A 15,240-nucleotide genomic window follows, 5' to 3' on the forward strand; every position below is an offset into this window, starting at 1 on the left:
GCCGCCCGCCCAGGAAGGCTGGGAAGGTCAGGTTACGTCTAGGAGTGCCGGTGAAGCGCCCACCACGGCCAAGACCCGGGCTAAGCGACCCCCGCCAGCCGGGAGCTTGGAGTGGGAAGGGGCACCCGCGTCCAGAGCAAGGGGTGCACGCACGGCGCGGGCACATGGCCGGGGGCGGCAGGGGCTTGGAGGGGGCGCTCGTCGGACGGGACGAGCTGAGCACGGGGTGGGGCGGCGGGGGAGGGACCGGCCGAGCGCCGTGAGCTCCACAAAGCCGCGGGGCCCGGCCGTCCGCTGGACCTAGGCTCCCGTCCTCAGCCCCCGGGCAAGCTGAGCCCGGGGGGTCAGGGCGCGCGCACGTTCTCTCGGATGCGCGCGCGTCCCGGCGAGCCTCCTGGGACGGCGCATGCGCGCGCGGGCTGCCGGGCTTCCCCGGACGGCGCAGGCGCACGCGGTTTGGAAGGCCGGGGGAGCTAACGATCCATTCAGGGCAGGCTCGGAGGCTTGGGGCACTCGCTCTCCTGCCCCGTGGCCGGGGACCATGCCCGAGAAGGAGCTGCCTGGTCCCGTGCCCGTCGCCATGAGTCGCTGCGCCAGCTACCGGAGAGAAGCGCCGCTTCCCGCTGGTGAGCCCCGAGAGGGGGAGAGGAAAAGGGTGGGGAGAAGGGCTGGCGGGAGGTCCTCTCAGACCCCGGGATTGTCTTCGTCCGCTGGAAGGACCCTGGGAGAGAATGGACACGCCCCGCACTAGACGGGGTGTTCCCAGAGGGTGGGGTGGGTTTCGTTCTTTCCTACATTTTTATCTGTAGCTGCAGCGCCCATCAACCCCTTGCACACAGCTAGCGATTAATTCATGTTTATCCACTTACTAGCTAGTCATCGTCTTCCCTCAGTTTCCATATCAAGCCAAGGGATCGAGAGATGTTCAGTCTAAGTCTGCATGCATTATGCCCGGCTTATGTCAGTTAATAAACATTTATTAAGCGCTGTGCCCCAGGCACGGTGCTAAACTTGGAGATAACAAAGAAAGGCCCCAAAAGACACCCCTCCCCTCCCGCTTCCGGCACACCAGACCCTGCCTTCAAAAGCAGCTCCCAGTCTAAAGGGGGAGCCCAGCTAGCCCGAAGCAGCGGCATAAATAGGTTCTAAGGTGAAGGGCCGCCTGGAGGCCCCCTGGAGGGAAGAGATTGAAGCCTGGGAAAATGCCCAGAGGCTGGAGATGGAGCATGCTCTTTCCCGAGCTGCTGGGGGCGGGGGGGGGAGGGGGAGGAGTTATAACGGGCTTTGGACTTGGAAGAGTGAATTTTCTGTTTGATCCTGGAGATGCTATGAATCCCTGAAATTTATTGAGTAGGGATCTGAGACTGAAGAAAATCACGGGCAGCTGCGGGGAGGGAAAGGGAAGCAGGGTTTATAGAGTGCCTTCTATGTGGTGGGCCTTGTGCTATAAGCTCTTTACAAATCTCATTTGATTGTCACAACCACTCCTGAGAGGTTGATGTGACTATCACCTCCATTTTACAGAGGAGGAAACTGAGGCAAACAGGGGAAGTAACTAGCCCAGCTAGTAAATGTCTGAGGCTGGATTTGAACTTAGGTCTTCCCACCTCCAGGTCTACAGTGCCATCTAGCTGTCTTCTGGTGGTGGAGTGGAGGAGAGGCCTGGCACTGGGCCAGGTGTAAGGTGTCTCCAAAGTCAGAGCCCCAAAGACCCTTTTCGTTAGAGACATTGCAATTTCTGCTGTTTACTTTCTAAACTTCCTCTTCATCCTGTTGCAAACCAAATTAAGAGAGTGCAGGGGAGCTCTGGGATTACATTCTAAGGGCTGGACCCCAAACCAGGGTCAGGTGCTTGGTACCCAGGTACCAAGAAGGAAACAATCCCTACTGAAGGGGAGTTTACTCAAGAAATATGGATTGTAAATCTCTCGAGCCCTCCTCAGTTTCTTGTGCCTTGCAGGACCTTTGGGTACATTTTACTTAGCCTCTCTGCAGCTCCTCCTGATACTCTCTTCTCTCTAGGTTTTTGGGACACCCAGCCTCCGCTCTGTCTCCTTTCCTGGATCCTCTGCCAGACCATGTCCCCCAGCTGTCCCCTCGAGATTCTTAGAGTGCTGAGTCCTTTCCCTCCCTCTGTTTTACTTCACTGGGTTCGATTCTCAGCTCCCACAGATTTATTACCATCTGATGCTTAAGTCTGCCTTTCCTAAGCCAAACTCTCTGCTGACCTCCCAATCTCCAGCTGCCTTTCAGACTTCCTCAACTGGATGTCCAATAGATGCCTTAAACTCATCATGTCCCAAACTGATCTGGTAGTCTTTCACCCTAATCTTTCCCTCATCTTCCCTGTAACTGGAGAGGGCAGCCACTCTGGATCCTCTACTACCTCTCCCCCCTCCCCTTCCAGTCAGGCCTGTCAGTTTCACCTGTGCAACACCTTCTGGATTTCATCTCTGCATCCTAGACTCCTAAGCCCCTCCCCCCCCATCAGGCCTGTTAGTTTCACCTGTGCAACATCTCTTGTGGATTTCATCTTTGGGGAATCTCATCCTCCATAACCCCCTTTTCTCCTCTGATGATTTCCCCACCTGCAGGCCTTCATCACCTCCTGCCTGGATCACTGTAGTAGCTGTTGGGAGGAGGGGGAGATCTTCTGCCTGCCCCGAGTCTCTCCCCACTTTTGTGTATCCATTATTCTGCCACCAAAGGAATTTTCCTAAAGCGCAGGTCTGAGCATGTCACTCCTTATATGGTAAACGCCAGTGGCTCCTCATTGCCTCCAGGATCAAGTACAAAATGCTCTGCTTGGCATTCAGAGCCCTTCATTACCTGCCCCCTCTTAACTTTCCAGTCTTCTCACACCTTACTCCTCAATACAGTGACCCCGACCTTTTGGCTGTTCCAGGAGCAAAAACAGGGCCTTGGGTATTCTCTCTGAATGCTCCGAATGCTTGTCCTTTCCCTGCTCTGCTCCCTGGCTTCCTTTAAGTTCCAACTAAAATACCACCTTGCACAGGAGACTTTTCCATGTTCCCCTTAATCTCTCCTACTTGTACATAACTGTGTGTCCTCTCCTCTTTTAGACTGTGAGCTCCTTGAGGACAGGGACTGTCTTTACCCTCTGTTTTATCCCTAGCACTTAATACAGTGCCTAGCTCATAGTAGGGCCTTAATAAATGCTTTTTAACAGACTGAATTTGTTTGGGGGAAAAGAAAGAAGAAAGAGGGGGCATCCCAACTCTAAGCCCATGAAAATGGTTGGGGGAGGGGGGAACAAGATGCAACTTGAGATGATGCTTGTAATTTGCAAATCCTAAAGGAATTGATAAATTCAAATTTCTCCTTACAGATAAGTAGTTACTTTAGGTGGGAGAAAGGGGGTTCAGTGAGCTCCCATCTGGCAGATTTCCTACACCTGGATTCTGTTGCCTGGGCAATAGAATCTCAGGTTGGGGGACCAAAGTGTAGGCTGGCTTGACTGGAACCTTGAGTGTTTGAAAGGGAGTGATCAGAGCTGGCATTCATAGAGCAATTTAAGATTTGTGTATGTGATCTCGTCGTAATAATAACTTTTATATAGCTATTACTATGAGCCACTGGGTGCCAACTGCTCTACAGCCATTCTCTCATTTGGCTCTCACAGCAAGCCTTGGGGCGTTGGTAGGTGCTGATATGAGCCACATTTCACAGATGAGGAAACTGAGGGAGGCAGGTGAGATGACTTGCCTGGGGTCACACAACTAGCAAGAGTCTGAGGAAGAATTTGAACTCGATTCTTGATCCCAGGCCCAGTGCTCTCTCCACCAGGAGCTCCCTAGCTAGCTTCCAATTCAGCCAGCTCCAGACGAGTACAAATCATGCAGTGGCTGCATTACTTGAGTTCACGCTCCTTACCTCTATTGGGCTAGAACCAATGACTAGTTTACATAATTATAACTTCAAGTAATGGGAATTTGAATACATGTGACCACCCTGAAGGACTCATCACCCACACCAACGGGGAGAACTTGGTGTAACCTGAAACAAAGCTGGAAACAGAAGGGTCTGGTCAATGTATGAAGGACTTAAAATAGGAACTGCCTGTTTGCCATTTAATCTCAGAGGCCATAAGGAGCCATTGCACCTTCTTGAGTGAGTGAGTGGTTTGGTCATTGTGTGGAGGGTGGATAGAAGAGGCGAGACTGATCCAGTTAGGTTATTGAAATAGGCCCAAGATCGGGGCAGTGGGTAAAAGGAGCATTTGGTGCCAGGGAAGCTTAGTTTGAACTGAGTAGGATTCACAACCTCTTTTGGGGGTCAGATGAGGGGAAGCCCCTTTTCAGCTCTGGAGCTAGGATCTCATTTCACTAATTCCTGAACTAGGGCACTATCCTTGTGAAAGTCGACATGGATGTAGGGGGCAGGGATGACTAGTGGATTAGAAGGATAGGAGTAGGGGGAGGCTAGGTGGCCCTGGAGTCAGGAGAACCTGAGTTCAAATACTAGGCATGTGACCCTGGGCAAGTCACTTAACCCCAACTGCCCTGCCCCCCCCCCCCAAAAAAAAGGATGGGAGTGCCCTCAACAAAAAATAGGAAGGTTTGAAGGAGGTGTGGGTTTGGGGGAAGGGGTTACTAATAAATTAGAAATACCTCATAGGCATCAAATGAGACTTTTTAAGAGTTATATTTGTTTTATTTAAAAAATAAATTTTAACATTTTAAAGATTTGGGTTCTGAATTCTCTTCCTCCCGCCCCTCCCCCATATTAACCATTTTGGAAAAAAAAAGGTGAGAAAAATAAAGTAAAAAATTATACTTCAATCTGGAAAATGGGATCATATTTATTAAGTACTTATCATAGTGCCTGGTACATAGTGGGTGCTCCATTCAAGGTGTGGAGAGTGGGGACTGGAGCTCAGGAAGTAAGCTTGGACCGGGGTCATGAGATGAGGTCACCTGGAGAAGACGAGAGAGGCCAGGCCCAAACCCGGGGAGCATCTGCAGAGCTGGGGAAAGAAGTGAGGCAGGAGGAAGGGGAAAGCACTTGGCCTGGTACATAGTGGGTGCTTAACTAAATGTTTACTCCATTCGAGGTGTGGTGAGTGGGGACTGGAGCTCAGGAAGTAAGCTTGGACCAGGGTCATGAGATGAGGTCACCTGGAGAAGACGAGACAGACCAGGCCTAAACCCGGGGGGCATCTGCAGAGCTGGGGAAAGAAGTGAGGCCGGAGGAAGGGGAAAGCACTGGGCCAAAGTCAGAGGATTTGGGGATTGTAGTTGGAGGTAATCTACTCCATTGTGGGTCCTCCCCCATGCCCCAGCCCACCTGCCTCTTCCTCAGGGCCTGGTAATCCAATCAACCCTCCCTGAGGATTCTTGCTCAGCTGTCTTCTTGGGACTTCACTGACCACTGGCTCCTTCCCTTTCTCTTCTAGGCATTGTCTCTTCTTCATAGAATATGAGCTCTTTGAGGGCAGGGAAGGCCTTACGATTTTTTGTGTCCCTAGTATTTTGGTCCTAGTAAAGGCCTAATCAGTGTGCTTTCATGCATTTTATCCTAGGCTACAGTACCAGAGGGCTCTACAGGTCTTCTCACCCATCCCTGTCAGTTGTCCTTTTTTATTCCTTGACTCCAAACCCAAGTCTCTTAGCCCAGTTCAAGTCTGTAAGGCCTTATTCAGCGCCTGCTGTCAGCAGGAGTCTCTTTTGTTGTCAGTTCCCCTCGTTGTTTTCTTGGCCATCACAGGGCTCCATCTGGAGGGATGCCCCTCACCTGGGGGCTGATTTTAAGTGACTTCTCTGTTAACCTGCCTGGAGCCCTGGAGGTCAGAATCCTACAGCACCTTCAAGGATGGAGACACCAGGCCCAGAGAGAGGAATATCAGTCATGTAGTATTCATTGTTGGTGTCATTCAGTCGTGTCCGACTCTCCTTGACCCCATTTGGGGTTTTCTTGGCAGAGGTACTGGAGTGGTTTACCATTTCCTTCTCCAGCTCATTTTACAGATGAGGAAACTGAGGCCAACAGGGTGAAGTGACTTGGCCGGGGTCACACAGCTAGGAAGTGTCTGAAGCCAGATTTGAACCAGGCCTTGGGTTCCATCCACTGTGCCACCTACTATGTGTCAGTCAAGAGTCCACAATGACACAAAATATCCCAACTCCACATCTGGGGCTCTTCATTCACTGTGCCTGAAGCTTAACCTAAAGATTGCATCAGCCCCAGGGATCCCTCCCCATTCTGAGGATCTGGGTTCTCATAGGCAGAGTTTGGGATTCTAAAGGTCTTAGAATTTAGTCGGACAAGACCCTCGGGGTCGAAATATATGTGAAACTGTTTGTAAAGTTTTAGTGGCCAAGCTGCAATCTGAACCCAGATCCCAGTGCTTTTTTTTTTTTTATAGGAGGGCCAGCAAAATGGCTAGTCTTTTATTGGAGGGAAGAAAACATTACAGTCCATCTCAAGTGAACCAGTCCAGGGGCTGCGGAAGGTATCAGGCTGGGCTCTTTAGTCCCTGGAGCTGCCTTTGGGGCTAGTCATTCCTTGTATTCCTTGATGATCATGGGATCATCTCTCTCCAAGCCAGTAGCCTGCTCCTCCTCAAAAGGGATACATCCTCTGGTGGCCATGGAACCAGCGGCCACCAGACCGGACTGCCAGCACCCCAGAAGTAACCCTGAAGCCATCCGGTCTGAGATAGCTGTGACCCCCAGTCCTTTTTCTCCTTGCCAGGCTCAGGACTCCCCCTCCCCCTTCTCTTATTTTGACTCTGAGCTCTGGTTCCCACAGGAGACACCAAACCAGATTCTGAGAATTCCTCCACTAGTCAGTAGACCATCCCTGATCAAACACTTCAGGTAGAATTGGGCTCCCTGGTGACATTTGGATTTACAGTCTTGAGGTTCCATGTTGAGTCCCAACTCTGACCCTTATAACCTCTGGGCCTTAGTTTCTTCATCTGTAAAGGAAAAAAAAAGGAGGGGGGGGTTGGCTAGATGACCTTTGGCTCTAGCTGGGGAGAGGAGGGGGTGGAAGAGGTAAACAGACTCACACCTCAAAGGGAGGGAGAGATCAGACTCCTCATATTGGGACAAAGGCCTTTACCTGACCTCCTCACAGAAAGGCTTCTTTCTAGTATCCAGATCTAGAAAAAGTCTTTATCTCTTGGCCTGGAGAAGGTAATCTAATCAGGTATGGAGCTCTCTTTCCAGGCCTGAGGCACCTGGGATTCTCATCCCAGCCTTCCTGACCATTGTCTTCCCTTTGCTGCCACCCCCTGTCAGGGACACGGGCCTGGGCTTCTCCGAGTGGAGCCATTTCAGGCCCTCCTGCCCAGCTGGAGAGGGTTCCAGCAATGTCTCCCCCGACTCGTGGCAGCTGGCATGGCCAGCATGGCCAGCATGGCGCTGGGCCTGGAGTCAGGATGGGGAAGGGAAGGCAGAAGTGTTTTTATGGCACTCATTTTAGGCCAGGCCCTTTTTACAAATGTTTCATCTGATCCTCATAATGAATCTGGGAGGGACGTTCTGTTTTCATCCCTAGTTGAGGAAACTGAGGCACTGAGTGGCTTGTGCAGCAGGGTCAACCAGCTAGGAATTACCTGAGTCTGGCTTTGAACTCATGTTTCTATCTCCTACCTTGGGTGGGGGGTCGGACCCTGCCGAGGGCCTGGTTTCAAATCCTACCTCACCCCCATTTCCCCATCTGGAGGCATCTACCTCCTGGGGGTGTTATGAGGCTCAAATGAGAGCAAGTGTCACACTCTCTCAGAGATGCCACATCTTGTCCCTAGATTCAGTGGTAGCCATGATAAAGGGGAAATAGCCCTCCATTTATCTTTTTGTTTTGTTTTTGGAGGCAGTTGAGGTTAAGTTTAGACTTGCCCAGGGTCAGGCAACTTGTAAGTGTCTGAGGCTAGATTTGAACTCAGATCCTCCCAATTCCAGGACTGATGCTCTATCCACTGTGCTACCTAGCTGCCCCCCTCAATTTACATTCAGGGCCCTGGTACTCAATCACAGACTCCTGTTGTACCATGAGCCTGTACCATCAGGCCTCGAGCTGCAATCATCAGCCTTTTACATTCATAGAGGGATCTAAGATTTACAAATTACCTGCATCTTTCTTTTCTTGCCAAACTTGAAAATGTTTCAATTTGATACTTTTGTCTTCAATCCTGGTGCCCAGAACTGAAAATAGTGCTTCCCTTGTGGCTTGACCAGGGCAGAGGATATTGGGACTGTCCTAATATTACTGACTCTCAGCTTGCAGGCCACTAGAAAACCAGGTCTTTTTTCTCTCTCCTCCCTCCTCTACCTTCCTGTCGCCAAGTTTCCTTTTTTCCCTTCTTCCCTCCCTTCCTTCTTATTTCACCCCGGAACTTCATTGTTCACTTGTGGGGCCAGACTCACTGCTAATCCAAACAAGCCTTCCCCTGCTGTTTCTGACCCAGGCAGATTCTCCCATCCTTAGGCAGCCTAGTGGGTCACCTGACTCCCTTCCCCCTGTCTTAGCATACTGGTACCTGTATTTAGTGTAATCGTTCTGATCCTTTCTCCAAATCAGGTGATAAAAGTCTGGACCAAGCAGAGATTCAGGGGGCACTCCATGAGAGTCCTTCCAGTATCATGCAGTCATTTCTTTGGTATAAGGAACTTCTGGATGAGGAAACTCCTTCTACCAGAGTAGGTTGTTAGCCCTCTCAGCATCTTAGAGAGTTGCTTAGGGCCTAAGCACTTGGTGCTTAAAACACTTGGTGCTAGGCTCAGTGCTAAGTGTTAGTCTGCCCTCAGGGGTCTCCCTGTCCCTGGGAGAATACCTGCAAACCAGTAGGTATGAGTAAAGGTGGGATTTAGTGGAGATGATGATGGGAGGGAAGGTGCTCCAATTAAGTGGGATCAGGTTAAGTGAAGTGGCTGAGAGGCCAGCTCTCTGTCCATTGTGCCTTGCTGCCCCCTTGCAGGTCCTGGAGTCCCATAGCTAGAGCAGGAAGGGACTTTAGGTGCCATCAGGACTTGTTTTAGCCATGAGAAAAGCCTCCATCCCTATGGCCATTTGGCTAGTCCCAGAGCCCTACGATAATCTGGCCCCCAGCCTTCATTCCAGGGAAGTAGAAGAGGGGCTTTGCTACAGCTTAGTCACTGGTTGAAAAGGGGAGTGAGGTGAATCTGGCAGGACCTTCACCCACTGAAGCCAAGGCTTCCTCTTTTGACTGACCTTTAATTACACATTCTAGGAATCCTCCTCCTCCGAATTCCCCGAGGGTTGGAATCCCTAGGCCAAGCCCAGAAGCACCTGGGAGGAAGCCAGGGTGTTTGTTCCTCCCTATAATGCTGTCAAGTAGAAGTTATTCTTCTGGGCCAGCCCTCTATTGATTCATACTGGGGCTTCCCAGTTTCCTCTGAAACTGCCTGTTTCTTCTTTTCTATGGGGAAGGGAAACAAGCATTTATTAAGAACCTACTGTATGCCAGGCATTTTGAAAGGCATCTTTACAACTGTTAACTCATTTGATCTTCACAATAGCCTTGAGAGGTAGGCACTGTTTATTATCCCAGTTTTATCGTTGAAGAGACTGAGGCAAATGGAGGTGAAGTCCCTTACCCAGGGTCACAGAGCTAGTAAATGTCTGAGGCTGGATTTGAACTGTCTTCCTGACTCCAGGCTCACTTTGTCACCTAGCTGCCAATCCTGCCATAAATTCCCTTCTGTTTGTTTAGCCACTTCCCCATAAGTGGGCAGCTGCTCCATCCCCTTAGTTTCCTGTCTTTTGCCACCATGAGAAAAGGTGCTATGCGAATTTTTGTGCCTTCGTCTCTTTGGGGTGTGGGCCCCGATCTGTCACTGGGTATAAAGCCTATGTTTTAGTTACTAATGCGGGGCCAGGTTTCATATAAATGAAGGCTCCCTTTAGACAATGTAAGTTCTAAGGAACCTCTTCTCTTCATTTTTGCCTTTCTCCCCCCCGCCCCCCAACTTAGGAGGAATTTCCTGGAGGCTTGTTGGCTAACTACCAGATGATATCACTGAACCTGAGTTTGTGGTCCATGAAAACCCCTATTGCGTTTTTTTTTTGGGGGGGGTGGTTAGGGGGTAGGGGATAAACTTTCATGAAGTGCCTCCTGGGGAGGGAGGAGGGGGCATTGTACTAAAGACTTTACAAATATAACTGTGACATTGAATTTCAGGGGCAGTTAGGTGGCACAGTGAGTCAGGAGGACCTGAGTTCAAGGCGACTTCAGTCACTTAACACTTACTAGCCCTGTACCTTGGGCAAGTCACTTAACCCCAATCTCCTTGCCTTCCCCCTCCAAAAAGCAAAGAGAAAAAAAGGCTTTCAGACCTGAGATCTTAAGAGATGAGCTGGTCGCGCCCTCCTCCTTGTGCCTAGAGCGGGAGTGAGGGCCAGAAGGACCCCATCACAGGGAGCCAGCACAGGAGTCCGTTTCCTTCTAGGCTCCTTTCACCCCCAACGGGTCCAGGCCCTCTTACTTCACACACGGGGAAGCTGAGGGACATCTCTTCTTTCTCCTCCCAGGTGAGGCCGAGCAGATCCCAGTTCCGGTGCCGGTGATCCGCCTCCCCCGGGGCCCAGACGGCACCGGCCGGGGTTTCAGGGCCGGCCGGGGCAGGGATCCGACAGGTTCTTCGGCCGAGGTGGCAGAACAGCAGGCCCGGGCCGTCCTGCGGGAGCGCTACCTCCGCAGCATCCTGGCCATGGTGGGGCGCCCCGTGCACTTCACCCTGCACGAGCGGGTCCAGGTGGACGCCCACTTCGGGGCCACTGACCTGGACGTGGCCAACTTCCACGTGTCCCAGCTTCAGACGCCCCTGGGGGTGCAGGGCGAGGCCCTGCTCCGCTGCGCCGACATCATCTCCTACTCCTTCCAGCTGTGAGCGCCGCTCCGGGCCGCCCCTGCACCCAAGTCCGGGACTCGAGGCCTTTGACGAGGAGCATCTTGAGGACCAGGGAGGGAGGGGCCCGCCCGACGTGCAGGGGCTGCGCAGCCCCGTCCCGGGGCTCAGGTAGTGGTGGAAGCAGCAGGGACTGACAACTGCCGGGGCCACTCCGAGCCCTCGCTTCCAGCTGGTGCGGAGGCCTTGACTGGACTGAAGACTGGAGGAGGAGCTGGGATCCATCATCCCCGCCAGCCACGAACACTCGGGGTCCTGGGCTCCCGTGAGGGTCATGTGGGGAGGAGACCACCAATAAACCTCTCCCTTGCCGCTCGTGGACACTGCCTAATTCCTTGCGGGGTCACCATGGATCTCATCATTTCCCCCAAGAATGAGAAGGCAGCAGCCCTATACATTTAATAAGCATTGAAGTGCCTACTGTGTGCCAGGCACTGCCAAGCACTTGAAGAAGGGAAGAAATCGGGGCGGGCTTCCTGGAGGAGTTGGGGGTGGGGAGGATGGCTTCCATAGAGGGAAGTGGTTCGGACGCTATCCGAGGCGCCTGGGGGTTGGGGGCGGGAGCGTGGAGCGGCTTTCAGGAAGCCGCTCTGAGGCTGCCAGTCAGGAATCGTACATTCCTCCAAGCCGCCCTTTTTCCTTTGAGTAACTGCCCGAGGCTGCTTCGATTCCCCCAGCTAAGAACGACGACCCTCGGGGGCCGATGATTTTTTTGGTGGAGCCTCAAGTCACGGAACTGGGCTGGCCGTCCCGGGCGAAAGCGCTTCCGCGAAAGCGGTCCCGGAGCAAAGCCGGGCATCCGTGGGGGCGGGGCTCGGGGCTCGTCCCGGACGTGCCAGCCCGCTCCATCACTTTCGCCTTAACTGCCTTCGCTTCTATCCAATATGAAGGTTCCCCAGCCTCTGCCGGCTCTGGGCGAAGTCGGCCTTCTGCTCCAAGATCGCATCGAAAGGCCAGCCCCGAATGCGGGGCTCGCAGTTAAGAGCGAGCGTGGAAGGGGGCGGGGCTTAGCGTCCGGCTCCGGGGCCTCCTCCCCTCCTCTCCCCCCGCCCACCAGCTATCCGACTTGGCACATTTGACATGGAGTTTCCCTTCCAAGTCCCCACCTTCCACTTCTCATGCATCTAAACACTCCCGAGCTTCTTCCCTCTCTCTAGGCATTTTAAAATGAAGGCTTAGTGAAGGTTAACTTATTCTCTTCAGTTGAAGGTGACGAAAGTGATCATTGGGATGCTATGGACGCGGAGAAACGGGATGGGAGGTGTGGGAGGAGCCTGGCAGTGGCCATCTGCCTGTCCAATCCCGCACATTCGTAGTTTTTCTCCATCCTTTCTCACATTTAGTTTCATTCGGTTCGCCAAAAATGGTGAGGCATTCACAGCCTTTTGCGTCTTTTTTATTTAGCTCTGAAGGTCTCTTTTATTGTCGGCGCATCAGCCAAGCTATTAACCACAAATAGCAAATAGCAAGAGCGTGGTTGGATTGGCTAGCTACTATGTTTCGACACAGTCTCCCCCTCGGCAGTCTGCTTGTCCGCACTCGCATATTCGCCACAAGAGCCTACTTTTCTTCCTTTTAAATTTATATTTTTGTCTCTGCATCTTTGAGTTCTAACTTCTCCAACTTTTTCCTTTGTTTTGCATTTTCTTTTTTGATGCTGTCCACTTATGTCTAAAAGGATGTCTACCGCGAAAGTGGGCCGCCTTACGTGGTGCTCGCCAAAGTGCGAATGAGCCGTCCCGTGGGTGGGTCTAAGAGGTGACGGGGGCGTGTCTTCACAGCGCCGGAGGCGGCATTCTTTCCATCCGCCTTCGAGTTCGACCCGACACATTCGCCACATGTGCCGCTTCATTTCCCCTCCAGATCCCTGGCTGCGCGCCTTTATCTTTGGGTCCCTGTTTTGTCTCTCTCCTCTCCGCCTTCGCGGCCCCTTCCAGGTGCCAGTACTTTTCGGTTTAGTGTGGCGCCCGTGACGAAAGTGCGTCTCCGGACGCGCTCCGCAGGTCTGATGCCAACGTGCGTGCGGCGCGCGCCGGGTCGGGGGCGCGCGCTTCGGCTCCCGGGCGACGACGTCGACGTCAACGTCAAACGAGGAGGCGGTGGCGGCGGAGGAGGAGGTGGCGGCGGGAGGCGGTGGACTGCGACGTCGGTGGGGGCCGCTGGCGCTCGTTCTCCGCGTCGGGGTCGCACTTGGGCACGTGACAGCCGGGCACCGGGTCGGGGGCTCGGGACGCGGGAGGCGCCGGGGCCGGGGCCATGGGCCGGCGGGGGCTGGGCCCGGGGCCCCGCTGAGCTCGAGCCGAGCCCGTGCAGGCCATGGCAGGCGTGCCCGCGGGCGCGGAGGCCGCCGGCGCCGCGCTTGGCCCGGCCCTGGAGGAGGCGCCGGCCCCGGCCCCGGAGCAGGCCCCGGCCGGCGCTGGAGACGCCGCAGCCGTCGGGCTCAAGACCGCCGCCAAGCGCGTCACCTTCCCCTCGGACGAGGACATCGTGTCCGGAGCCGTGGAGCCCAAGGACCCCTGGAGACACGGTACCCGCGGCCGGGGGAGGAGGGGCAGCGGTGTGGTCAGCCCCGGAAGAAGGAGAGGGCCAGCCGTGTGGTCAGTCCCGGAGGAGGGACAAGGGCAGCGGTGTGGTCAGCCCTGGAGGACTCTGCCTGGGGAAGGAGGAGGGGTCAGCACAGATTGTAGCCTGGGGGCAGAGGAGACAGATGGTGGTCAGTCCCGGAGGGCGGCCTGGGGGAAGGCCACTGGAGGGGGGAAGATGGCCAAGAAGCTAGTCCTGAGAAGCCACGGCAGGAGAGGGAGTTGGGGGGAGGTGGCTGGGAGGGGCTGGCCCTGACAGGTACCCTGAGGGATGGGTTGCTGGGGTGAGTGGTTTGGGGCAGCTTGGAGCAGGGGGAGGAAGTATGTTTTGGGGGATGGTCTTTGGGGGGCTGTGGCGTGGGGGGGGCATAGGGGAGGGCAAGCTCAGTCAGCCTGTTAGAAAAGCCCCCAGGGACCTGGGGGAGGGTCAGAAGGGGTCCCCTTGAGGAGAACGGCCAGGGGGGCATGGTTTGGGGGCCTCCAGAGGCAGTGGTCTGAAGTAGACGGTGTATGGGGAACGGTAGTGCAGCCTGGTCCTCCCATGTGAAGCTTCAGCGACTGGCCTTGGGTTATGCCGCAGGTAGAAGCTGCCAGGGGATCCCCCTGTATTCTCCAACACCCCCAGTGTTCCCAGATGGAGAAGGGGGAGCTTGGGGTGGCCTAGGGAGGGCACCAAGGAAAGGCACGTCTGGAAGGGGGAGGAGCCTGGGGCTTAGAATGCAGGTTACTGGGGTGGGGCCTCAGGAGAAAGCTGGGGGGCTCCCTACTAACAGGAGAGGAAGAATGACAATGTTGGGAGCAGTGGGGGGGGGCGTGCAGCAGACGTGGGGGGGCCCTTCCAGCTCCAGCAACCAAAGATGGTTTGGCTGAGGATGCGTCATCTGAGATGGGGAGGGAATTCAGTAAACCAGTAAGCATTTATTAAGTGCTTTCTGTGTGCCAACTACTGTGCTGAGTGCTGGGGATATAATATGAAAAAAAGCAAAAGATAATCCCTCCCTCGAGGAGCTTACACTTTAACCCGGAGACCACAGGCAAACATCTAGGGACAAACAAGCTCTATAGAAGATAAAGAGGAAATAGCAGAGAGGGCGCATTCCAGGCATGGGGAATGGGCAGCCACAGAGACGAGGCTGGTGCCGTTGGATGGAAGAGGACGGGGTGGGCAGTATGGTGTGAGAAGACCAGAAAGGGAGGAGGGGGCCAGGGGACAGGGATGGGGCGACATGGTTGTCAAGGTGCCTCCAGTCTAGCAAGCCCGGGTCCTGTTCAGGAGCTAAAGGGGGTCCTTACAGTCAAAGAAGGTGGCGGAAGGAAGAGATGGAGTCGGCCTGAATGCAAATTTCTCTTTGCTCTGTCGTCCTGCTGGCACCCATGTCTGCCCCCCAGCACTCCTTTCTAGGTGGGATTCCACTTCCCGGGCCAGGGAATAAGGGAATAAGCCCCTGCAGGTCCCATGGCCATCCTCCCGGGGCCAAGGTCATGTCTCCAAGAACTTGATCCAATGTCTATGTTTTAGGAGGCCAGAGAGCTCCTTGAGGACAGGTACTTGGTCCCTAGTGGGCATTTGATAAATGCATGGTGACTGCCTTACAGACCTGGCCCCTAGATCCTAAGGGCACCATAAACAGGGTAGCAGAGCCCAGACTTCAGCAAACTCCGGAGGGGGGGAGGGATACACATTGCTGCCCGTGTGATCACGCAGAGTGCATGGTGCCTCGAGGCTGTGACGTGAGGATTCCCGCCTGCTCCCCTCCTTTGGC

The 15,240-nt window shown here is 54.1% G+C and overlaps 2 protein-coding genes and 1 long non-coding RNA gene across 3 annotated transcripts in view; 2 read left to right on the plus strand and 1 right to left on the minus strand.

The window, feature by feature from the left end:
- The first annotated feature begins 391 nt into the window (after window positions 1–391).
- GEMIN7 (gem nuclear organelle associated protein 7) lies at window positions 392–11,216 on the plus strand. Its single transcript, XM_069088990.1, has 2 exons — window positions 392–626; window positions 10,519–11,216. Exons 1-2 carry the CDS (start codon window positions 407–409, stop codon window positions 10,875–10,877), a joined length of 579 nt encoding a protein of 192 aa, XP_068945091.1. The 5' UTR covers window positions 392–406; the 3' UTR covers window positions 10,878–11,216.
- LOC138161917 (uncharacterized) lies at window positions 4,652–10,509 on the minus strand. The gene is made up of 2 exons (XR_011168493.1): window positions 10,324–10,509; window positions 4,652–6,940 (listed from the first exon to the last, which is right to left on the minus strand). It is a non-coding gene; the product is annotated as an uncharacterized lncRNA (long non-coding RNA).
- Window positions 11,217–13,211: 1,995 nt separating the features above from the next.
- PPP1R37 (protein phosphatase 1 regulatory subunit 37) overlaps window positions 13,212–15,240 on the plus strand; it is a 40,135-nt gene continuing 38,106 nt past the window's right edge. The window contains exon 1 of the mRNA XM_069088991.1: window positions 13,212–13,422. Within this exon, the coding sequence (XP_068945092.1) occupies window positions 13,212–13,422 (211 nt within the window). The remainder of the gene's footprint in view (window positions 13,423–15,240) is intronic.

The sequence above is a fragment of the Petaurus breviceps genome, unplaced genomic scaffold (assembly GCF_028583685.1).
Source record: "Petaurus breviceps papuanus isolate PSGF00001 unplaced genomic scaffold, PetGlider_PUasm1.0 185, whole genome shotgun sequence".
NCBI lineage: Eukaryota > Metazoa > Chordata > Mammalia > Diprotodontia > Petauridae > Petaurus > Petaurus breviceps.

Bases quoted from the DNA above. Each gene is read 5' to 3' on its own strand.
- GEMIN7 (XM_069088990.1), top strand. From the start codon at position 407: ATGCGCGCGCGGGCTGCCGGGCTTCCCCGGACGGCGCAGGCGCACGCG. The intron at 627-10,518 runs GTGAGCCCCGAG...TTCTCCTCCCAG, and splicing joins AGAAGCGCCGCTTCCCGCTG to GTGAGGCCGAGCAGATCCCA.